Source organism: Streptopelia decaocto, assembly GCF_964273445.1.
Source record: "Streptopelia decaocto genome assembly, chromosome: 15".
Taxonomy (NCBI): Eukaryota; Metazoa; Chordata; class Aves; order Columbiformes; family Columbidae; genus Streptopelia; species Streptopelia decaocto.
In genome coordinates, this window is record NC_138670.1 from 12,793,990 (window position 1) to 12,818,509 (window position 24,520).

Sequence of the window (24,520 nt, forward strand, 5' to 3'; positions counted from 1 at the left end):
CAATAGACTGGCTGTCAAAACAGCGCCTGGGAAACCTCAGTAAGTAGCACAGTGCTGCTGGATCATTCGTTGCACCCGTGCTTGAAAATAAAGACGTTTAAAAGTTAGTAATGCTCACGTTGCAACGCTACGGAAAACGGCTGTACGCACCCGTCTTTGCTGGGGATCATTTCCTAGATCACGGTAGTAATAGCAACGCGGTGTTTTAAATGCAAAAGCAAAAGATCCAGTAGACCGTGCGTAACTCAGAGGGATTATGACATTCAAAAGTGTTGACTTACATTTATCCGTGGGACAGAAATGCAGACTCAACAGGGAGCTCTCGGTGCACACGGGCAGTTTGGTTCCCAGGCTGAGCTCTGGCGCTTGGCTTTACTTGGGAAAATCTCAACCTCTGCAGTTGATGCTGCTGTCGAGTCATTTTTCTCCCTGTGAGCAGGAGTCTATGAAACTGTGTGATGAGCTTACAGGGAGAAAAACTATTGCTTATGGAGCAGTGGACTTGGATGGGGCCTCTGCAAATAGATCTTGGACACAGTAAAAAAAAAAAAGAGAAGAGTCATGTTGGTGAGATGAGGGAAACGTTAGTCTTGGGGATGAAGTGAGTTTTAGTATGAGCTTTCTCTTGCTTGGCCTTTGAAAAAATGGTTGGTTTGGTGTTTTGTTACATCTGTAGCACAGTTGTGGTGCCAGACAGTAGCTTAGTCCTTAATTCTGTGCCGGACAGTAGCTTAGTCCTTGTTTCATTCTGGGCTGGATGGTAACTTAGTCCTTGTTTAAATCTTGGCTGGACAGTAGCTTAGTCCTTGTTCAATTCCATGCTGAGCGGTAGCTTCGTACTTGTTTCATTCTGGGCTGGACAGTAGCTTAGTCCTTGTTTAATTCTGAGCTGGACCGTAGTGCTTAGTCCTTGTTTCATTCTGTGCCGGACAGTAGCTTAGTCCTTGTTTCATTCTGAGCTGTACGGTAGCTTAGTCCTTGTTTAATTCTGAGCCAGACAGTAGCGCTTAGTCCTTGTTTAATTCTCAGATCCTGATATTCAGATTGTTCACGTTGCGTGTTAATTGTGAAAGCAGAGGGGGGACTAAATGATTGCTTCAAGACAAAACCCAAGAGTAATTAGTTGTAATGAAAAGCAAAACTTCTGCCAGGTACTCCTTGTAGGCTGGACGGACGAGATCGCACCTGGAGGGGTTTGATTTCTCCACGACCTTCCGAGCTGCCCTCACATCCTCAGTTCCTCCATGTGTCCCATTTCACCCGCTTCGGGACCACAGCACGTACCTTGGGCTCCTGCTGCTCGGAGTGCCCATCTGTCCCATAACCCTGGCACCAGCTCGGGCTCTGAACTGGGAAAACAAGCAGTAAACGCTCATTACAGCTCAAGGGTGCCACGTGCTATCCAGGAGACACTCGGGGCAAATGGTATATTAGGGCCTAGAGCATAGTGACCCGTGAAGGGGCTTATACCCTGTTCCACCCAAAATAAGACAGAGTCTTATATTAATTTTTGCTCCAAAAGTTGTGTTAGGGTATATTTTCAGGGGATGTCTTATTTTGCCATGAACAACAATCTACATTTCTTCTTGGACCAAAAAAATCAGTATTTATTCAAATATAGTCGTGTCATCACATTCTGTCACATCTGTCCTGCTGCATTCCACTGCCAGTTAGTTTTCCTTTTTTACATGTATAGCTGCCTGGACACTATTTAAATGGACTTCTAAAAATGAATTGTAACTAGGGCTTATTTTTGGAGTAGGGCTTATATTTTGAGCATCGTGAAAAATCATACTAGGGCTTATGTTCGGGGTAGGGAAACGGGGTAGCAGCCTGGCCGTGGTCCTCAAGGGTCGAGCCACGACAGGGGTTGTTTCAGCAGTGGAAACACAACTTGTGCTTTTTCTTACTCCAGACGTCTCATTCTCTAAATGTATCTTGTGCTGCTGCTGGGTAACAGTTCCAGTAATTAATTTATTGGTTTTTTAATTTCAAAAATACAAAGTTTGAGCTGTAGAACGTTGCTATTGTTCAAAATGAGATAATTTCAGAGATAAGACAATCAAGAGAAATACTGTGAGAGCATGATGTTCTAGTGCTCTCTAGAGTGATGCGATTGGCCTTGGATAACAGTGCATGTTTATTCTTATAAAAGCAAAGAATGATTGCTTCGCTGCTTTGTTTTGGTAGCTGTTATTATATGGTGAAGTGCCTGCAAAAAGAGAATTGATGGCTCTTTCAAGAGCACCAGGTGTCGGACTCGCTGCGTGCATCACCCCGAAAAACAGAACGATGAAAATGGAAGGTTATCGGTGGGAAAGAACAGGAAACACAGATAATTTCACAGAGTTTTCCTGGGGAAAGAATAATGGACAGGAGAGAGATGGGAAATGCAAGAGGATCAGAGAACAGGTTTTTATGACTGGAAAAGGAAATGAAGAAGATTGATATGAAGTTTGCCCTGAAGAACAGCCAGCAGATTCTGGGGAAATGGATGGGGAGAGAAAAATGAACGGCTGTTGAGCAAAGGACACATTGAAAGGGCAGAGAACTAGGAGTGACTTTGAAAGAAGGAAATTTAATGCAGGAGTAGAAAACTACTCAGTGTGTCATCAGAGCGCAGACAGGGGGATGGGGAGCTGGAACCAGACTGCCAGGTGAAGAGCTGCTGAAATGAGGATGGACTTGGGAAAAATGCAATAAAAGAGGGCTTTAAAAAAAGAATAGAATTAATAGACAAAGCATTTGACTAAAAAGCAAGTCTTGTAGAGTCTTAACTGGGGAAAGGCCCCTTACTTTCCATGGTGGTGCCTTGTAAGTCAGAGGTAGATTTAAATAATTTATCAGTGTATGTGAGGCTGAAAGGGAGATTCTCCAGCCCGAGGGCTGTTCCAGTCCCTTGATTTATTAGATAGAACTATCATAACAATTTATCTACCTTGCAGGCTAGAATCAAGTAGAATGCATGGAGGAAATGAGCAGTTGAAATAAAAAGATGTGCTGTAAGAACAGTACGTCTGATCTTGCCTGCAGTGCATTTAAATCCTCCGTTCCGTCGGTACCCACGTCCGTCAGCATCCGCACTGCCCGTATTATCTGCAGGTGACGCCACAGTCCGTTTGAGCTTAAGGACGGCACATAAAAAGGGGGCGTGTTTCCCAGGAGAGAATCCTCATTTTGTGTGCCAGTTCCGTGATTTATCTTAGACTATTGCAGATCTCAAACCAGTAATAAAACACAGTCCAAAGTTCAAGTTCAGCTTTGAGCATCCAGACTACTGGGTTGTCAGGTCAGACACTGTCTTGTCTCCTTGTGGATGAATTTCTGTTCTTTAGTGGCCCATTTACAACAAGAAGAACAAAGAATAACTTGCCTGGACCAGACTTGCTGAAGGTTGGGGCTTCCAGCTTTGGAGAGTCCAGCGCTGCTGCTGCTTCGTACTTTGACAAGGGTGGCCAGGAAGGCAGATGGTACCTGGGGTGGGTTAGAAGGGGGTGGTCAGTAGGTTAGAGAGGTTCTCTTGCCCCTCTACTCTGCCCTGGGGAGACCACACCTGGAATATTGCGTCCAGTTGTGGCCCCTCAGTTCCAGCAGGACAGGGAACTGCTGGAGAGAGTCCAGCGCAGCCACCAAGATGCTGAAGGGAGTGGAGCATCTCCCGTGTGAGGAAAGGCTGAGGGAGCTGGGGCTCTGGAGCTGGAGAAGACGAGACTGAGGGGTGACCTCATTAATGTTTACAGATATCTAAAGGGTGAGTGTCAGGAGGATGGAGCCAGGCTCTTCTTGGTGACAACCAGTGACAGGACAAGGGGCAATGGGTGCAAACTGGAACACAGGAGGTTCCACTTAAATCTGAGAAGAAACTTGTTCCCTGTGAGGGTGTCAGAGCCTGGCCCAGGCTGCCCAGGGGGGTTGTGGAGTCTCCTTCTGTGCAGACATTCCAACCCGCCTGGACACCTTCCTGTGTAACCTCATCTGGGTGTTCCTGCTCCATGGGGGGATTGCACTGGATGAGGTTTCCAGGTCCCTTCCAACCCCTGACATTCTGGGATTCTGTGAATTTGTGAGCATCAAGACAACACCTGCCTGTTATATTCTGGGAGTTGTGAGCTCTGGGCAATGATTTGAGCTCTTGCATTCAGAAGAGGAGCCTGGACTCTGCTTTTTGGGTGGGCAGGGAACACTGTGACTGTGACAGACACGAGGGTTTTAATCGCATTTACCATTGGCTTTCTCTGAGCATCCTCATGCTCAGCCTACGTCTTCTTGTGGTCCATATTTCTGAGACATCTCTGCTGGCAGAGAAGATAACGGAGCATTTGAGTGTTTCTCTGATAGCCTCGGTATTGAAGGATGTTGATGGCAGAGGTTTTGTTGCCTTGTGTAGTGTTCAATATAATCTGATAAACAATTCAAGGAGTTTTACACTCTGTGTTCGCTATCAGTATTAGTTAAATTCTCTCTGTTTGGAAGTGGAACTGTTACATATGGGATAGTTGAACACACATTATTGTTTTAAATGAATACATTTGCCTGTCTCAGGTAAAGGTCCAAAAATATTAATGAAAAGTAATATTTTCATCTTGTGGCTTCTTCTTATCTTTAAAGGCACTTGCGTCCACTTACATGTTTTGCCTCATCCAGCTTCTGCTAGTTACATGTGCCATAAGCACAAGTCCATATAATACACCTTTAAAAATGAATTATTCAGCGTTATTACTCTAAATAAGGCTGCTTTGATCACAAGTGTTGATCTAAACAGGTCAAATGTTTTTTTCCCTGAAGAGGAAATAGGGGATATTTCCATATAACAAGCCTGTAGGCTGCAGCAGCCTGCCAAGGGGATCTTGCTCAGCAGCTCATCTTTGACGCCAGCAGCTAAAATTATATTTCCAAGATCCCAAACTTTGAACCTGTAAGAGAGGAAGATGCTTCCATGAGAGAGGAGCTTGTGGGTTTCTTCTGCTTTTCCTGTGAGGTTTCTGGACTATACAGGAATGGAGCTGAACCTACTGATCCACGCTACCACACTTCAGAGCACTTGAGGTCCTTATACTTGGTTTTCTATGTTTTTTTCTCTCTTTTCAGACTCCACATAGTCGTCTAATAAATCCTTGCGAGATATGCAAAGGAACTGCAGTGTTAGCGCTGCTTGAAATAACATCATGTCCTCTTCTTAATTGCAGGTTCCATTGCAGCTTATAGAAAGCGTTGAGTGCCGTGATATATTTCAACTTCATTTGACGTGCAAAGACTGCAAGGTGATCAGGTACGAATAGGCCGGATGTTGAGTGGGGGGTAACTTTGCTCTCCACGCGTTTTGGGGAAATGTTCTTCTTACTTAGTGGACTTGCTCTCCCTCAAAAGGTTGTCTTTGTGTCTGACTGTTCTGTATGATAGCTGGGCATTCTTGTAAAGAGGGTGGGAGCAAGATGGTCTGTGGTTTTGCTTGCTGTGGTACAGTATAGCAGCAAACCTTGGTCTGAGCTTAAGTGGCTAATCTCGATTTATTCTGAAATGAATTACAGTCTCACTGCGTTCTCCCCGCCTTACAATAATTTATGATATATCGCTTCAATTAGTTACGAACTAACGAAAACCACTGAAACACACACTTTCTGGGAAAAGTGTTTAGTCAAGATTTGGGGTTTGGAGGGTGAAGGGCTGGGCTTGTGCAGCTCCAGGTGGAACCTCTGGATAACACCAACCACTCTGCCTGGTTAACATCTCTGAGGATACAGGTGCCATCCTTGGCAAAGAACATGAGGAAATAAGGTAAAGCCAGGTCTGGAACCCCCTGCACCCAGTAACATACCTAAAAATGCGGATTTATTTCTGTCTGTCCTTCAGAATCTGCCCCAGGTGCCCCTGCGCTACCAAGCCTGAGCAACAGCTCTTGCCTCCTTCTCTGCTGCAGGAATTAATTTTGATCTATAAACTTTAATTAACAAGAAAGGAACATTTCTGTTTGATTAAATGCTGGCAGTACCTTTTGTATAATGAAATGAGCCCCGGTAATCTCGCAGCGCTCGGAATGTTGAACAGGCCAGCTGCTTCCTGAAACGCTGGATTTTGATGAGGGCTGATTTTGCTTTAGAAGTAATATTTAGTTTAATGTGAATTAAATATTTAACTTCCTCTTAACTTGTAGCTCTTGACATTTAAAAAAGCCACCCTTCCTCTCTACATTAATTTGCTATTTCTCTTTAATTGTAGCACGAATACAAATTTGCATTTCTGCCCTTCCTTATGAATTTCCCTTTGAGATTGTCTCTCTGAGAATCAGCACTTGGTGCCACTGGCCCTTGGAAGATCCTGAAGTATGGGCTGATATACCAGATTAAGAACATTTTCATATTCTTTTCCATGAAGAAACTAGTTTGTGTTTGAATGCTCGGGCTCAAGTGAATATTATACTTGTTATTTGCAACAGTAACATTAAAAGAACTTAAAAAGAAAATGAGGTCCCCAGGGTGAGATGTATCTTGTCTGACTGTGGATGTTTAATAGAGGATTATCCAGTCAGAGCTGTTAGTCTGGGCTTGCTTTACAGTCAGCGATAGGGAATAAACCCCTCCGGGCTGCGGTTCCTCACGGTATTTAGACACGTTTCATGACACGTCTTTTCCCTCCCATGACTGCCTTGCAGATATTTGCAGGTAGGGTCATAAATCCTGCCCTTAGAGAATACAGATACTATCATTAACCACCAGTGTGGGAGAACGCAGACTGAGCTGAGTGTAAATACTTGGTGAATATTTTATAACTATAAAATCTTGAAGAAATCTGTCAGAGCAAAATAAATCACTGATCTTATTTCCACCTTTTTATTCTAAAGAGTCTTTGAAAAGACAAGCTGATGTGGTTTTAATGTACTGCTTGGGAGATGAGTTTGTCCTGTGCAGAGAATATTCTTGCTGGTGGTTGTTGTTAGTCTGGAATGTTAGGCCAAGCTCAGCTTCAAAACCATTGTTTGTGCTTCCCACCAAGGCCAGGAAGAGAATCCCAGCGTATGAGACTGGGAATGAATGTAAGATTTCAGATACTGAAGTTTGCCCGTATTATTCTCAGACTAAGTGGATTCATCAAATGGATATTTCTCCTATGCCTGATGTAAAAATGCGTCCATGTTTATGGGAATACGATGCATAGATTACAATGTATGTGCTGTTTTCTGGGTATCACCCTTTACTGCAGGACGACAATAAACAGTGGCAGACGCTCTGTTCACCCCCTGCCCTCCCCACTAAGGAAAGGGAATGGGAGGAAAAGGGAGAAAGACTTGCAAGTTGGAAAAAGTTAAAAATGCTTTAGTAATGCTACTAAATAGAGAAAACAATACAAAGTATACCAAAAAATATACAAAACCAATCTTGAATTTCCTGGCACAGCGCAATGGCGGAGCTGCAGGGGAGGCACCTGGAAGTCCTGGGCTGGACTCTGCAGCAAACCAGAACTGGATTCAGGGATGCAGGGTCTGGAAGCAGGCCTGGGATCGCAGGGATGACAGGCAGGGTCCTCTTCAGCTGCTGGCCGTGGTCAAAGAGAGTGAGACCCTTGTGATCTGCCACTTTTATAGGGTGTATGATGTGGATGGGATGGAATACTCAGTTGGTCAGTTTTAATTACCTGTTCTGTTCGTCCCTCGTGGCAAATACGCCCCTCTCACTTAAGGGTTGCGCGAAATTCATTGGTAACCTTGGCTGCCATGGCAATAAATCTAAACCTGGGCCTCTTCTGCATACCGTTGCTAATGTTATCAGCTCCGGAGTGCAGTGTCTGAAAAAACACAAGCCAAATTCAGGAAAGTGCAGTTACCTAGAAGAACTTACCTGAAAGGAAAATTCACTAAAAGAGAAACCGGTCTTGTTTTTAACAAAACCAGGACACTGGGTCTCCAGCGGTTGGCGGTGGCTGTAACACTCCTGCCTCTGCTCAGGGGATAGCTGCAGGCTGAGCTTAGTGTCACCGTCCCTGGGTTTAGAGCAAACGTGCACATAAACCTCTCCCGCCTTCCTGACTATTAGTGCTTACCCCGAGTTTGTTTGCAGTTGCACAACATTGCTTTTCTGCTTACAGTTTATTTTGACTTCATAACTTTTCGTAGGCAGCCTGTCAGATCTTGTGTGACATCTTACTGCAAATTAACAGATAAATGTTTGTTTCTGGGCCAGGTGTCAGTTTTCTACTTTCGAGCAGTGTCAAGACTGGCTGAAGCGGCTGAACAATGCCATCCGCCCGCCCTCCAAGATCGAAGACCTCTTCTCGTTCGCCTACCATGCATGGTGCATGGAGGTGTACGCCAGCGAGAAGGAGCAGCATGGGGATTTGTGTCGCCCAGGTACGTGGAAGCACTTGGGGGATGGTCACAAACGCACTGAGTAGTGGGTACATGGGTACAAACTGGAACACAGGAGGTTCCACTTAAACATGAGAAGAAACTTCTTCATGATGAGGGTGGCAGAGCCTGGCCCAGGCTGCCCAGGCAGGTTGTGGAGTCTCCTTCTCTGCAGACATTCAAACCCAGGGGGTTTCTCTGTCAACCACAACACTGATAGTTTAAAATCCAAGTAAAGTGACATACAAACTGAGAACTGATTGATCTAGCAGCATAGGGGAAAGGGACCTGGGGGTCCTGGGGACAGCAGGGTGACCATGAGCCAGCACTGGGCCCTTGTGGCCAGGAAGCCAATGGTACCTGGGGTGGGTTAGAAGGGGGTGGTCAGTAGGTCAGAGAGGTTCTCCTGCCCCTCTGCTCTGCCCTGGGGAGACCACACCTGGAATCTTGTGTCCAGTTGTGGCCCCTCAGTTCCAGCAGGACAGGGAACTGCTGGAGAGAGTCCAGCGCAGCCACCAAGATGCTGCAGGGAGTGGAGCATCTCCCGTGTGAGGAAAGGCTGAGGGAGCTGGGGCTCTGGAGCTGGACAAGAGGAGACTGAGGGGGGACTCATTCCTGGGGATCAGTATGGAAAGGGGGAGTGTCAGGAGGATGGAGCCAGGCTCTTCTGGTGACAGCCAGTGATAGGACAAGGGGCAATGGGTGCAAACTGGAACACAGGAGGTTCCAGGCTGCCCAGGGAGGTTGTGGAGTCTCCTTCTGTGCAGACATTCCAACCCGCCTGGACACCTTCCTGTGTAACCTCATCTGGGTGTTCCTGCTCCATGGGGGGATTGCACTGGATGAGCTTTCCAGGGCCCTTCAACCCCTGACATTCTGTGTCACTAGGAGCTGCCTCCTTGCTGAAATCCACAACTTTCAAAAAAGTTATAAATAAATTTAGTCTGTGCAGTTGTAAACTGAACCTGGAAAATTCCAGTATGGATTTATTTTTTGTACGTAAGCTCTTGCGCTTCTTCGTTAGCTGGTGAATATACTCTACATGGTAATACATAGGTATAATATATCTTCGCCTGCAGCGAGGTGTCCTTTAATGTCTTGTATATCTGTCTGAAAAAGGCAAGATTACCTCCCACCACAAGCTGCTTTGGGGTCAGTTTGCAAAGCGGTACCTGAAATCCCAAGAACATTCTTGTGGATTTGGTTTAGCCAGTCGTGTATTACACTAATAACAGTTTTTTTACCGTGGCAGCAACTTCGAATCTGCACCATTTGGTGTTTATTGTGCCCACGTTTTTGTAATTGCTGTTCAGTGTGGATGTTGAGGAGCAGGAGGTCCCTGAGCTGCTCTGGAGGTTCATTCACAGCTGCAAAACAGCACCTTATTTTAGTGCAAACTCATCCTTGCTGGGAAGTTTCATCTATAAATCTATGGGAATGGAATTGAAGAAAATAATCCCAAGACACTGTAATTTATTTGTTTACATCCAATGAGCCCAGCATTTGCTAGATATGGGCAAAATACTAAATTGCTTCTCTTAGGAAAAAAAGTAAGTTGTTATCGATGTAATGGGAGATATGAACTGTGGCTCAAGATCACCACAAGTACACAAAAATATATATATACCCCAAAAGTATAGCTTGCTTTTTCTCTGATTTTGAGAGTTGATTGGAATGCTTCAAAAATATTCTCCATCTTGGCTCAAAATGCCTCTTAAAATGCCACTATTTCAGGGGGAATGGAGAAAATGTTAAGGCTGGGGTGTTATTTCTCAGAGGAAAACTTATGATTTCATGATATGTGCAGCAGCTGCAAAATGAAAAGGGACAAATCAAACAGAATATTTCCTTTTCATGTAGTTGTATGTGTTTCCCTTAAAACCCACTAGCAGGAGGCAGCGTCGACCACTGGGGATGTTTCCAGTCTCGTTTGCTATCCGGAAAAATCCGTAGGATGTGTCACAAGTTTTAATGACCGTCCCTTGAAGGAGCTGATAATGAAGCTCATCCTCAGTGCTGTGAGAACTCGCTGCTGTTCCAGTAAAAGGGGTTTTTAAAATAAGAAATGTGCTGCTAATGAAGAACATGAGCAAGCTGTTGACTGGAATGTATCGTCCCAGTTTCCCCTCCACACTTGATCTATCGCAGCAGGTGCCGGGCGGGTAATAAATTCAAGCTGATGCGGAGTTCACGTGAGAAGCGGGAAACTGTTGGCAAGCTCCGGTCTAACTGATCTGGCGATGGGGAAGGTAGAGCCTGCGTGATACCAACATTGACCTGCACAAAATGCACCACGCAGGAGGCAGAAATATGTCTTCTTTTATGGTACTGCTGTACCGGTGACATGATGGAAAGGGAAGAAGTGATGGAGGTCACTCAGGACACAGATTTTAGCACCGTGTGCCTTGAATGGTGAAAATTCTCCATGTGCACAGAATGTTGTTCTCACATTTTACCTTCCAAAAGGCATAAGAAAAACAATCTTGTTGTGCAGATCTCTTGCACGTTGCCCGTTTTGTAAAGCACGTCTGTATTTGCACATTCCATTTTCAGTGTGTGATGTGACCTGTAGGAATGAATAACACGTAGCTTTGCTATCAGTTAAGTCCTGTAGTTAGGCTGCTCTTTATTCTTAATTTACCTCTTTCTCTATATTTAATTCTTCTGTAACATCACATAAAAATGGTTTCAGACCTGTATATTTACTTCTATGAGATAAAACCGTATCTACACATATCTCAGATATGTAAAGACTTCAGGGGCTTTCTTAAATATGTAATGGAAATATGTAATACTTAAAGCATTAATTTTTCAAGTGATTTTTCCTCCTCTTGGGTGCTGTTCTGCCTCATGATTTAGTGATACAGTCATTTAAAGAGACAAGCAATGGAATCATTTCATCTCATGTTGCTCAGACATTCATTAAATTTATCAGTATTTTTATTCTTAGCTGTGCGAGCCTGGACATCTTGTTACTCTCTTCTACAGGTTGATTAATTACCTTCTAATTCTCTAGACTTTCTGTCTATCAGGAAAATTTTTCTTTATTGCCATCGTATATTTTGCAATTGTATTTTGATATTTTTTTTAAGTGTCTAGGAAAAAAATGTAGGTCATTCCAGTTTAATATATTCATCCAGGAATTTAATTTAATGAACTATAACAAGGGCAAGTGTAGAGTCTTGAATCTGGGCAGGAACAACCCCAGGTTCCAGTGTAAGTTGGGGAACGACCTATTAGAGAGCAGTGTAGGGGAAAGGGACCTGGGGGTCCTGGGGACAGCATGGTGACCATGAGCCAGCACTGGGCCCTTGTGGCCAGGACGCCAATGGTACCTGGGGTGGGTTAGAAGGGGGTGGTCAGTAGGTCAGAGAGGTTCTCCTGCCCCTCTGCTCTGCCCTGGGGAGACCACACCTGGAATGTTGTGTCCAGTTGTGGCCCCTCAGTTCCAGCAGGACAGGGAACTGCTGGAGAGAGTCCAGCGCAGCCACCAAGATGCTGCAGGGAGTGGAGCATCTCCCGTGTGAGGAAAGGCTGAGGGAGCTGGGGCTCTGGAGCTGGACAAGAGGAGACTGAGGGGGGACTCATTCCTGGGGATCAAGATGGAAAGGGGGAGTGTCAGGAGGATGGAGCCAGGCTCCTCTTGGTGACAACCAGTGACAGGACAAGGGGCAATGGGTGCAAACTGGAACACAGGAGGTTCCACTTGAATATGAGGAGAAACTTGTTCCCGGTGAGGGTGTCAGAGCCTGGCCCAGGCTGCCCAGGGAGGTTGTGGAGTCTCCTTCTGTGCAGACATTCCAACCCGCCTGGACACCTTCCTGTGTAACCTCATCTGGGTGTTCCTGCTCCATGGGGGGATTGCACTGGATGAGCTTTCCAGGGCCCTCCAACCCCTGACATTCTGGGATTCTGTGAATTTGTGGGATCTCACAACCAATCTCTGTCAATCATTTATTAATTTTATCTTCATATCTCCACATGACTCTGGGAGGAATAATATCCAGTTTACAGATGGAAAACTGAGATATAGGTTAAATTACAGGGCTTGGCTACAGTCACAGCCTGGGGCTGAAATTGCGAATTAAAAGGTGATCGCCCAAGTTCCATGTATCAGAGCTTCATGTTCTTCTCATTGATACAAAATTCTTCTGAAGTTGAGCAGAGAAAAGCGAACAGTCAATGTCAATGGCGCTTCTGAACTGTTATTTTCTCCTTTCACTTTTTAATAAGTATGAGCGCAGTGGTGATATTTCTTCTGTTTCAAAAGGTGCTGCTTGTTTCACATTTGTTTTCTCTCTCCGCTTTGATACCCAGGAGAACACGTAACTTCGAGGTTCAAAAATGAAGTGGAGCGGATGGGGTTTGATATGAACAACGCCTGGAGGATTTCCAACATCAACGAGAAGTACAAGTGAGTTCTGGGGGCTGCTGATCCGCGGTCAAGTGGCATCAAAACACCCATTTTGGTAGAACACATTACTGGAAGTTTTTCCAAGTTCCTAATAAGGGACATTTTGAATTATGATTATTTTTTTGCAATTTTACAGAAATGCTTTGAAAGCATTATTTAATATTTTATCAGTATTTTTGTAGGCTTAAAAATAGTAGATTTTGATGTGCTTGCTGGAGGATTTCTTAGAGAATAAATATTCTAATGGAATAAAGGCCTGAAGTGAGCAAAGACATTTTAAATTGTGACATTCTCTTACTTATGACAATGACTTGTATTGAAAAAAAAATGTTTTGGGAGAATTAAGCTTGTAGGTTCTGAAAATAAGAGAAAACACTTTCTCTGATCCTTAAAACACAGATAAATGGCCTGTTCTGTAGCTGGTAGAAGGTGTTTCTGGTAGGACAGGCTGTACCGGCTGCTCCCTAATCCAATTCCCAGCAAAACCAGCAGCAATGTGTGTAATCAAACACGTTTCATTGCTCTGTCTTTGCAGGATAATGACTTGCAGCTGGTCATTGGTATCACTGCAGGAAGAATATCTGTCTTGGTCTCTAAAATACCTGGGGAAGGAAAAATAGCTATCCCTTACACATTAATTACTGACGAAAAGGAAAAAAGCTTTGTATCTCACATGGAAGCAGAAGGACATGAACTGCTCCTTTTCTTCTTGTGGCCAGCACTTGAGAAAAGAGCATTTTTTTCGGGAGAATTGATATATTTATCTGAATAGAGCAGTCTCGGACATGCACTCAGGTCTGTCCTTGTGCACTAAATGCATCTCTTGAAGGGGATGGACTGGGGACGAACCGGTTTATGATTCAGCAGTATGCTGCGGTCATTACTGACGGCTTGCGCTGTTCCCCTTGGCAGTCACAGCTCTATTCAATTGTGCAGCAGGAGATGCATCTAGAAAGTTCCAGTTAGCCGGTCAGACATGAGCCACAACACTTGGATTCCTGCCTTCAGCCAGGGTTGATTAACCAATATATTCATACCTACACAGATCTCTGTGTTGAATCCAGTAGCCCCGGGTGGTTCTGCTTCTGTGTTTGTGACACAGAAATCCAGTGGTTGATTCTCAACATGGAGAGATGAGGAATTTCTTTTCTATGATCCAGTTGATTTCAGCAGCTGGATTTAAAAATAGTCTATATATGAATTTCCTGAGAGGACACCAGCGTGAATCTTCTAATTCTGAAATGCATTTCTGCCCCTTGGTGTTCACAGTGCTTTTTGGCTGTGCAGAGGAGTTTATTAACGCACAGTGAAATGGGAATTTAAAAACCAAAACAGCTTGCCATCAGGTTCCTTATTGTGTGTGTTGTTGGGGAGGTGTGTAACTTACCTTCAACACTTTGCTCCGTGTTTCTCGCAGGCTCTGTGGAAGTTACCCCCAGGAAATCATCGTTCCTGCCTGGATCACGGATAAGGAGCTGGAGAGCGTGGCGAGCTTTCGGTCCTGGAAGCGCATCCCTGCTGTTGTGTACAGGTGAGGCTCTGCCACACCTTTCACCAGGCGGTACACGGGCTGAAATAAGTTGCAGTCGGCAATCTTGGCTTGTAATGAAAGGTGTTCAGGCTCCTCTGGGCCCCTGATGTCCCCTGGCAGACTTCAGTAAAAGCGTTAAAGGTATTTAAAAATAATTTAGGCAAGGTGAAGAGAGGTCTGGCTTGCATAACGTGATGCAGAGGGCGCTGTGTGACGCCCCAGGACCTGCCAGGGCAGAGCTGGAGAACCGAGGTGACAAAACCTGGCCCCATCCCCTCTGTGCTGCCCAGCGAGTGGTACCAAACTGCCCCAGCCTGGTTCTCCGGCTGCTGCTCCGCTCCAGAAGGATCCCAGCAGCAAACAATGTAGAGAACATGACCCTGGAGCAAAACACAACCCACCCTGAGGGTTTAGGTGTCAACCAAGGGTGAGGGGACCCCTCACATGAGAAAATGTTCAGACCTGTATTTAACTGACAGCAAAGAATGACCTATTAGGCCTGATAACCTGGGGTCTTTCTCTCTACAGATTCTGTGATAATGAATACTGATAATTCCATTAAGGCTGCCCAGCCACTCATTCCTCCTAAACAGACCAGAAGGAAAAGCTGTTCCATGGGCAGGAGCTAAATTTAGAGAGCACTAAAGTTGACAAATTCATCTGGCCTGGGTTGGAGGAGCAAATGTACAAGAGCAGGCCACAAATTATTATTTACCCAGTTTAAGAGTCCTTGTTCTGGGAAAGAAGAACAAATCAGCTTTATGCAGCTGACCATTCACTTGAAATGCTATTTTTTTTCTCCTTTTTCTTCTACGTAATAGCGGGTTAGCACAGTCTCTTTGTGAACATTAAGAAATGGCTCCATCCTCCGTTCAGCAAGGGGGAAAAATGCTTCCCAGCGCACACAGGTGTTTTAAGACTTAACGTGGTTTATTATTATGGTAGTATACATAAGTATGTATATTATAGATATGTACGGAAGAGAGTAGTGCGATTTATATATGGGTTTGTGTTTGAGTTTGAACACTGCATTTGTGACACAATCAGGGGACACTTCACCTGCAGGAAACTTGGCCTGGGGAAACATCCCCCCCGCCTTCCATCACCGGACAGCAGAGAAAAACACTTCATTGCATTCTTGGGTACAGCTCACGTTGTGAGGGATTTAAATGTTGCAAAGACCTCACAGACTGACATTGTTTAAACCCTGACATTCAATTTTCCGCAGTTCACATGAGACTCTGTTAAATTACCCCATCGTTTTCATTTGTAATCTTAAAATCAGTAGGAGAAAAGGGTGGTTTTTTTCTCCTTTTTGATTTCTTTTTTTCTATCTTGACATTTAGTAATAGATTTTTGCAGACAGGCAGTTCATCATTCTGCGCTCCAACAGGCCTCACATCCGCTGGCGGGTGGTGATCCGGATGATTGGAAATCCACATATAGTTTTCTCTCTCTATATATTGCCATAAAAACAGCTTTTACTTTTGGAGGAGTCAGGGACAAAAACTTATTTAGCATTTTATATCTGTCGAAGAGGAGGGAGCCGTTCAACCCTTTGTTATTCCTCACTGTCTTTGTACTTCCGAGGACACGACGAATTTATTGTCGAACTCAAAAGGTGGCTTGAACATGTATATCACAGCTACACAATGCCCTTTAAAAAGGGCTTTGTAGTCACCTAACAGTGATTTACTATTGAGTTTCTGTAGGGAGGCTGCACATTGGGTTGTCTCTGTGTGGTTAGGAAATTTGCAGGTTTGCTTTACATTTTTAAATCTATTTTTTGGTTACTGAGTGACAGCATCTCATCCCCAGCTCTATCTCCAGGGACCATGGAATCACACTGAAACTATTCACTATTTTTTGTTCCTGCGGCCAGTCTGGTTGGAATGAATGTGATTCCTCAGACCTGCACAGAATCCCAGAATGTCAGGGGTTGAAGGGACCTGGAAAGCTCATCCAGTGCAATCCCCCCATGGAGCAGGAACACCCAGATGAGGTTACACAGGAAGGTGTCCAGGCGGGTTGGAATGTCTGCACAGAAGGAGACTCCACAACCTCCCTGGGCAGCCTGGGCCAGGCTCTGCCACCCTCACCATGGAGAAGTTTCTTCTCATATTTCAGTGGAACCCCCTGTGTTCCAGTTTGCACCCATTGCCCCTTGTCCTATCACTGGTTGTCACCAAGAGGAGCCTGGCTCCATCCTCCTGACACTCCCCCTTTCCATCTTGATCCCCAGGAATGAGTCCCCCCTCAGTCTCCTCTTGTCCAGCTCCAGAGCCCCAGCTCCCTCAGCCTTTCCTCACACGGGAGATGCTCCACTCCCTGCAGCATCTTGGTGGCTGCGCTGGACTCTCTGCAGCAGTTCCCTGACCTGCTGGAACTGAGGGGCCACAACTGGACACAAGATTCCAGGTGTGGTCTCCCCAGGGCAGAGCAGAGGGGCAGGAGAACCTCTCGGACCTACTGACCACCCCCTTCTAACCCACCCCAGGTACCATTGGCTTCCTGGCCACAAGGGCCCAGTGCTGGCTCATGGTCACCCTGCTGTCCCCAGGACCCCCAGGTCCCTTTCCCCTACGCTGCTCTCTAACAGGTCGTTCCCCAACTTACACTGGAACCTGGGGTTGTTCCTGCCCAGATTCAAGACTCTGCACTTGCCCTTGTTCTATTTCACTAATTTTTCACCGCCCAGCTCTCCAGCCTGTCCAGGTCTCTGATGGCAGCACAGCTTCCAGTGTCAGCCACTCCTCCCAGCTTGGTGTCACCAGCAAACTTGCTGATAGTCACTCTATTCCCTCGTCCAAATCATTGATGAATATATTGAATAATACAGGCCCCTCTAACGTGACCGTAAATAGAATTTGTTTGCTGATTTCCACTGGTACATCTCACCATTGCATATTTGTGCTGGCTTAGGAGTGTTAGGGCTTCACAGCTCTCAATGAACTCTGCTTTTGGCCTGTTATTTGTGTTATAAATGGGAGGCAAGAACCCGGAGAGGAAAAAACTGTTTATGAACCCATGAAAATGATTCCGCGAGGAGGCAATAATGAAATCTGCGAGAACATATGGAAAAATAAATGAGCTTCTCCGAGCATTCCAAATACATTTCTTACACGTATAATGATGCTTTATTTTTCTTTTGTTATTTGTGCAAGCGTAGCGGGGAACTCAATGGCCTTTCGCTGATTGGCATGGATTTTTTGCTGAACTAATTTGCTGTCAATTGAGGTGTTTCTGGAGGGCTTTTCATTTCGGCTGGTGGTGCTGCGCCGTTCAGATGGCTTTGCCTTTGCTCTGGTTAATGCCGCCTGTCACTCACTTCCTCCCAGTCGAGGAATTCGATATGAAACAATTACAAAAGAGCTATGAAAAATACTTAGAATTCCGTATCACGGCCTGTTTTATAATGGTAGTTTTTGCCGGGAGAGCGTTGCTGTGGGCTGAGCAGGAGGCAGAGCTGGTGCTGCCGGCAGCTCTGACAATGTACAAACCTCCAGAAACATCTATTAGAGCGATAAGAGCAAAAAAAGTGAATATTTATGGTCTGGGTGGGCTTTCCTGCTGTTCAGGGCTCTCCAGCTGCTTAAATTTGATTTAATATTCAGCCAACCTCACCATTCTGTGCAGGTGCCGCCTTCAAGGGATTGAAGCAGCTCTTGGTTGAGGTGGTGCTGAGATGGGCAGCTTCTTTGCAGGAAGACACTAAAATCCTTTGCTGCATCATAACATATAGGAACTGTAATTGCATGTACATACTTATATCGCATATATAATAATTCTGTGGTTCTGGTGGGACTCCTGAGCAAGAACAGCATTTAAATGGAGAAGAACAGCATGTGGATAAGTGGTGGGATGTTTCAGATGGGCCATGAGGGGACATTCCGACGGGTCCCATCAGGATTCAGGGCATGAAGGTCGAGGAGAACGTTGGAAAGGCCAGATAGAACCACTTCAGTGCATGGGGAATAACATTTCTGTTGGCAGCACTGCGATGTGCCAGCAGGTGAAATTACAGTGATAACATGTTCCAGTGCTCTTGTTTTATAATAGAATATAGGGAAGAGTTTGAAATCTCTTTCAGAGTATATTTGCAATGCTTGAATACGTTTTAAGTATTTCCAGTCTGTTCTCTATGTGTAGTATGAGAAGAAAATAACTACGAACTCTTCAGACATTTAAAAAATGATGTTTTTTCAATGTGACTCCCTATCACAACATTCAGGTCAAGTCATTCTTCAGTTATCTCCCTGCTATATTCTTTATTGATACTCTATTTGCCACTTCTCTGAAATTTTATCAGTATACAGAGTGCTTGCAATTTATATCTCAGTTTAGAAGACAAATATTGCAGTAATAAACAATATTTCCTTTCTCAGTGCTGCTCTAGTTGTCTATAGCCAAATTGACTTGCTTGCTCTGTCATTTACCAGCCTGGCACCACACTGGTGCTTCTCGTCAGAGCTGCTGTGGCTCTTCATCAGCTCTCTGATGAAACACAACCCGGGGAAGGACAGAGACGGATGAGAAGGAGCTGAAAAGGGGATGGCAGAGCTGCTCCTTTCCAGCAGACACCAATACCAAACTTCCGAATGAGTAAAACCGCACGTGTAGTGTCCTGAGATGCAAAAGGCTCCTTTCCTTTTAGCTGGTGAAACAACACCTAAAATAGACTGGCTTCTTAATGTGGTTCTGCAGTGTGTGGGTACCACCTTCTGTGATGGACATGAGTGAGATTCTGCGTTACCGTTATCATCAGGCAGAAGAGGTGCCAAATTCTGCCAGTATTTCGTACCAAAATTGTGACATTTAATTAATTAAATGTTTTGATTTTTAAAAAATCTTATCAAAAAATGAATCTATGATTTTACTCCTATCTTCTCACTGGAAAATTAGCATGAGTTAAATGGAACTTTCCAGTTCACGCTGGTATCCCAGGAGTGGACCTGCCTACTCAGTGCTGTCAAATACGTCTTTAGTGCCTCATCTGCTGCTCTAGAACGTTCCTGAGCTTTCACTGGTCGACAGGCAACAATACTGAGCAAGAAAATGCTTTGTTTTCCCTTACTGACCCCAGCTTTGACTTTCTCCTTTTGGTCAGTCAGCGTTTTCATGGGCAGCACGTGGAACACGTTGTCACTCAAGCCCTGGTTGAACCTGCTGAACGCCCCAGACGTCCCCGCACGGATCAAAGAACTGGAGTGCACCGCTGAATTGTTCATGCCCTCTGTTTTCCATCCTGATTCTTCAAGTTATGCACTGCTGTTCTTTTTCCTCTTTGCTGTTGCAGGCACCAGAGCAATGGGGCGGTGATCTCCCGCTGCGGCCAGCCCGAGGTCAGCTGGTGGGGCTGGCGGAACGCCGATGACGAGCACCTTGTCCAGTCTGTCGCCAAAGCCTGTGCCTCCGATTCGAGGTCCAACAGCAACAAACTCCTGAATGGAAATTGTTCCAGAGATTTCACCAATGGAGGGGACCTCTCTGATGTGGAATTTGGTAAGTTTGTTCCTTTTTGTAAAGGGCAGAGCTTTATATAAAGCTTTATCTCTTCCATGTACTGTAGCGATTCAACCCTTTGCGTTTAATCAGGTGTTCTGTTTCTCTATGCGTGATACGCAATCACTGTTGTAAGCAATGTCAGGAGAATCCTTTTATTATGATCATCTCTCTTATGAGGAAAGGCTGAGGGAGCTGGGGCTCTGGAGCTGGACAAGAGGAGACTGAGGGGGGACGCATTCATGGGGATCAATATGGAAAGGGGGAGTGTCAGGAGGATGGAGCCAGGCTCTTCTGGGTGACAACCAGTGACAGGACAAGGGGCAATGGGTGCAAACTGGAACACAAGAGGTTCCACTTGAATATGAGAAGAAACTTGTTGGGGGTGAGGGTGGCAGAGCCTGGCCCAGGCTGCCCAGGGAGGTTGTGGAGTCTCCTTCTGTGCAGACATTCCAACCCGCCTGGACGCCTTCCTGTGTAACCTCATCTGGGTGTTCCTGCTCCATGGGGGGATTGCACTGGGTGAGCTTTCCAGGGCCCTCCAACCCCTGACATTCTGGGATTCTGTGAGTTGCATCTTCTCTTCCCCAGACTCCTCAATCTCTAATGCTTCGGGAGCAGAGAGTTTGGCCATACAGCCCCAGAAGCTTTTGATCTTGGACGCACGATCGTACGCAGCGGCTGTGGCCAACAGAGCCAAAGGGGGAGGCTGCGAGTGCCCAGGTAAGTGCGTTGCTTCGCAGTTTTCCATTCATTTAATCTAAAGGATTTGCTCAAATATAGTTACGCTGATATACATACTTCACCAGCACATATTTAACAGACTGCATGGATGCAAATGCTGTTTATCCAGCAAAGTTCCACATCGTTGCAGCTATCACACAGCTTTCAAAAGGGCAGGTTTAGCTCTTCGTTAAGTCTCTTTCTCAGAGCATAAAACCAGCTGGTAACAGTGTGCAGTAAAAGCTGAACTGGGTGGAATACGCTGCCTTTCCCTGCTGAGTCAAATATATTAACCAGAGTGAAATAAAGGTGTCCAGTGTGCTAATGGCTGAAAAAAAACCTCAACTCGTAAAAATCCACTAACTCTAGAGTATAATAATATTCTAGAATGGTTGTGCAGAATACAACTTTTCAGCAATTTTCCTAAAGCCAAAACATTTTTCAGCATTTGTATCGTAACCCAAAGCAACTGAAATCATGATTCATCTTGCGTTTGTAATGCGTTTGCAGTCATCACCGTCTATGGTTTTTGGCACTTGGAAATTGTTGGTATTATAAACCAGTTATTATGTTATGGTCACTGTTGGATGTGAATGCAGCCTGTTAAAAATCGGTGGGTGGAGAGTCTAGGAAAAAATTCCAGACAGAACTATAGATATTTTGACCATATATTCTTGTTTTGGTCTTTGCTGCAATAGCTGCATTTGATACGTAACCACCAGTAAGAATTTTCCATTTTAGACCTCAAAACTACTAAATAACTCATCATCAGAGGGGAAAATTCAAAAACAAAAAAGCCAAGTATACAGAAGGTTTGCTTGTCTTCCTGTATATTGGTTCTTGAATTCTTTATAGAGGATTTCCGAACAGCTGGTCACCTTCCATAAATTTGAGCTGCGCTAAGTGCTTCATTTTGCTGATAAGTTTTCTCCAGGTATTGCCAAGTTCGCTTCATTCTCTCCGTAATAAAATACCTGTGTTGTGCTTTATTTTATATATAACGTAATTCAGGAAAGAGACAAAAAAAACTTCAATTCTCTGATGTTGTCAGTCGCTTCTGACCGGAGCTGCGTAGTCTGGGTGTTGTGGTTTGGGCCAGAACTTGGGCTGATAAACAGTTAAGAAATCAAATAATACAAAACCCCCTCGTTTAAGAGACTCCTGCATTTTCTAGTGCCAACCTTCTGTTCCATATTCTGAATCCTGATAGTTTTTTTCCTGTAGAAAAGCTCATTTTAGCTGTCATGACACTATTTTGCACAGACAGAAGCATCAGGACAGAGGAAACTAAATCTAGGAAAGCCTATTGAATTAGTATTCTTCTGCACCTTAGGCGCTCCCTGTCTTTTATGATGTTTCTCACTCATTTAAAAAACATTCCATAACCTCAAGCACACTACAAGCACACTAATATCACTATTCCCATCGGTTTGTACTCTTGCTTTTTGTAATGTCAAGCGAAATATTGAAAATAAACACATGACCGCTTTGCTGACTCTTTTCTGTTTTGCTGTGTTGCAATGTCTGCAATACCGGCCGAACCCCAAGTCCCGGAATATTCATAAACACATTATTTCATCCGTCCAAAGAAGCAGCCGTTTGTTTCGATGAAAAAGCTCCTTTTAGAAATGAAACTTAGCGTAGTTTTTAGTTTCTTCCCTCTTGCTTGCTATTTCCCTACAGAATATTACCCGAACTGTGAAGTAGTGTTCATGGGGATGGCAAACATCCATTCCATCCGCAAGAGCTTCCAGTCGCTGCGTTTGCTCTGCACACAAATGCCGGATCCAGGAAAGTAAGTGAATGTTTGGTGGGGTTGTACCTTTGTTTACATGTCTCTGCAACTGCATTCTTACGCTGCTGATTTGTAGACTGAAATTCAGTGTGTTTTTCCCTTGGTGACTTCCCTGTGTAATAACTCTAAGCTATATCTAACCACGGAATTGAGCCAAAGGCAGTCATTCTATCATTGAAGTGAACCTAGAAAATCAGATCTGAGATTATAACGTAGCCTTGAGTACTGATACTAGAACGTTACTACTTTCAGGTAGGCTTCTAAGCGCTAGCACTTAGGCTTACCTGCTGCTCCTGGTTCTTTAATCTTCACAGCTTGGCTCTCCCTCCCTTCTGGTGGTGTTCCATGCACTTCACACATCTCTAGTGTCATTTCAGGAGCCGTATTTCATAGCCCCTCGACGCTCTGGGATAACAAATGCCCAGCATTGCGGGAGCCTCACTCTGACACTCTTGTTGCACTGGTCACGTTTCCGCGACCACTCCCCTGTTTTAAAGCTTTTCATGGTTGCAGAATAGACCCAGACTGGCCACCCTTAATAAACTGGAAATCTAGACCTTTGCAGGGTCAAGATTCTTTAGCTGCTGCCAGCACACTTTGTAGAGCCTGGGAATAGCTGAGATACAGGAGATTTCAAGGCAGCTCAAGTTCCGCCCGTCCACAGAAGCACAGGGTGGTCAGGGTGGACAGCAGAATCCCAAACACTGTGCCCTTGTGGCCAGGAAGCCAATGGTACCTGGGGTGGGTTAGAAGGGGGTGGTCAGTAGGTCAGAGAGGTTCTCCTGCCCCTCTGCTCTGCCCTGGGGAGACCACACCTGGAATCTTGTGTCCAGTTGTGACCCCTCAGTTCCAGCAGGACAGGGAACTGCTGCAGAGAGTCCAGCGCAGCCACCAAGATGCTGAAGGGAGTGGAGCATCTCCCGTGTGAGGAAAGGCTGAGGGAGCTGGGGCTCTGGAGCTGGACAAGAGGAGACTGAGGGGTGACTCATTCCTGGGGATCAAGATGGAAAGGGGGAGTGTCAGGAGGATGGAGCCAGGTTCTTCTCGGTGATAACCAGTGACAGGACAAGGGGCAATGGGTGCAAACTGGAACACAGGAGGTCCCACTTAAATTTGAGAAGAAACTTGTTCGTGGTGAGGGTGGCAGAGCCTGGCCCAGGCTGCCCAGGGGGGTTGTGGAGTCTCCTTCTGTGCAGACATTCCAACCCGCCTGGACACCTTCCTGTGTAACCTCATCTGGGTGTTCCTGCTCCATGGGGGGATTGCACTGGATGAGCTTTCCAGGTCCCTTCCAACCCCTGACATTCTGGGATTCTGTGGAACCAGCGCAGTGGTGCTGGGAGTGCTGGGTGGTGGAGCCCTCAGCTCGGGGAAGGGACACGGCAGAGGCTGCGGGAGGTTCCAATCACCCAGCAGCGTTTACGTTGTTCGTTGCTGGTGACGTGTGATACTCTTATCTGGCACAACATTATTTAAGCTTCTTGCAAAGCACATACTGCAGGCTGGCTGTTCCTCAGCTGGACTGCATGGCTTGTTCCTTACAAACCTGAGAAAGCGTTAGTAAGACATAAATAAAAAATATTCAAGAATGACATTCACAGCTTATTAAAATAGGAGCTTTGACGTGATAAATTTGAAGATCCAAATGCGAAAGCATTTTAAAAGCGCAAAAACTCTCTTCCCTTGTTTTCCTCTAGTTGGTTGTCAGCTCTGGAAAGTACCAAATGGCTGCAGCACTTATCTGTGCTTCTGAAGTCTGCGCTACTCGTCGTTCACGCCGTGGACCGAGACCAGCGCCCGGTCTTGGTGCACTGCTCGGACGGCTGGGACCGAACCCCCCAGATCGTGGCGCTGGCCAAACTGCTGCTCGACCCGTACTACAGGACCACAGAGGTTTGTAAACCAGCCCTTTAGCAGGTACTTACGGAGTTTGGGTCCTTTCCTGAGGCAGTCTGTCTATAAATTGTTCCAGGTTTATCCACTAGCTAAAGCACTCATGCTGGTGGGAGTTTACCAACAGTAGATACAGTTACTTAGAGGTGTAAAGATAGTCTATAATTCAAGAACAGATTATATTTTCCCTCTCTGCTGTATCTGCACAGTCACGGTCTGTGCTTCCCCCTGTTTAGCTCAGGAATGTGTAGCACCAAGTGCCACATATTGCAGTTCCATTACAGCATTGCAGTTTCTCAGCCAGCTATTGATACAAAGCGTTTC

The 24,520-nt window shown here is 45.3% G+C and overlaps 1 protein-coding gene across 6 annotated transcripts in view; it reads left to right on the plus strand.

The window, feature by feature from the left end:
* MTMR3 (myotubularin related protein 3) overlaps positions 1–24,520 on the plus strand; it is an 80,632-nt gene that overhangs the window by 39,743 nt on the left and 16,369 nt on the right. For all 6 annotated transcript variants that reach the window (XM_082066134.1, XM_082066137.1, XM_082066138.1 and 3 more), the window contains 8 exons: positions 5,187–5,269; positions 8,175–8,341; positions 12,656–12,752; positions 14,170–14,283; positions 19,580–19,785; positions 20,377–20,508; positions 22,192–22,303; positions 24,001–24,196. In XM_082066134.1, the coding sequence (XP_081922260.1) occupies positions 5,187–5,269; positions 8,175–8,341; positions 12,656–12,752; positions 14,170–14,283; positions 19,580–19,785; positions 20,377–20,508; positions 22,192–22,303; positions 24,001–24,196 (1,107 nt within the window). The remainder of the gene's footprint in view (positions 1–5,186; positions 5,270–8,174; positions 8,342–12,655; positions 12,753–14,169; positions 14,284–19,579; positions 19,786–20,376; positions 20,509–22,191; positions 22,304–24,000; positions 24,197–24,520) is intronic.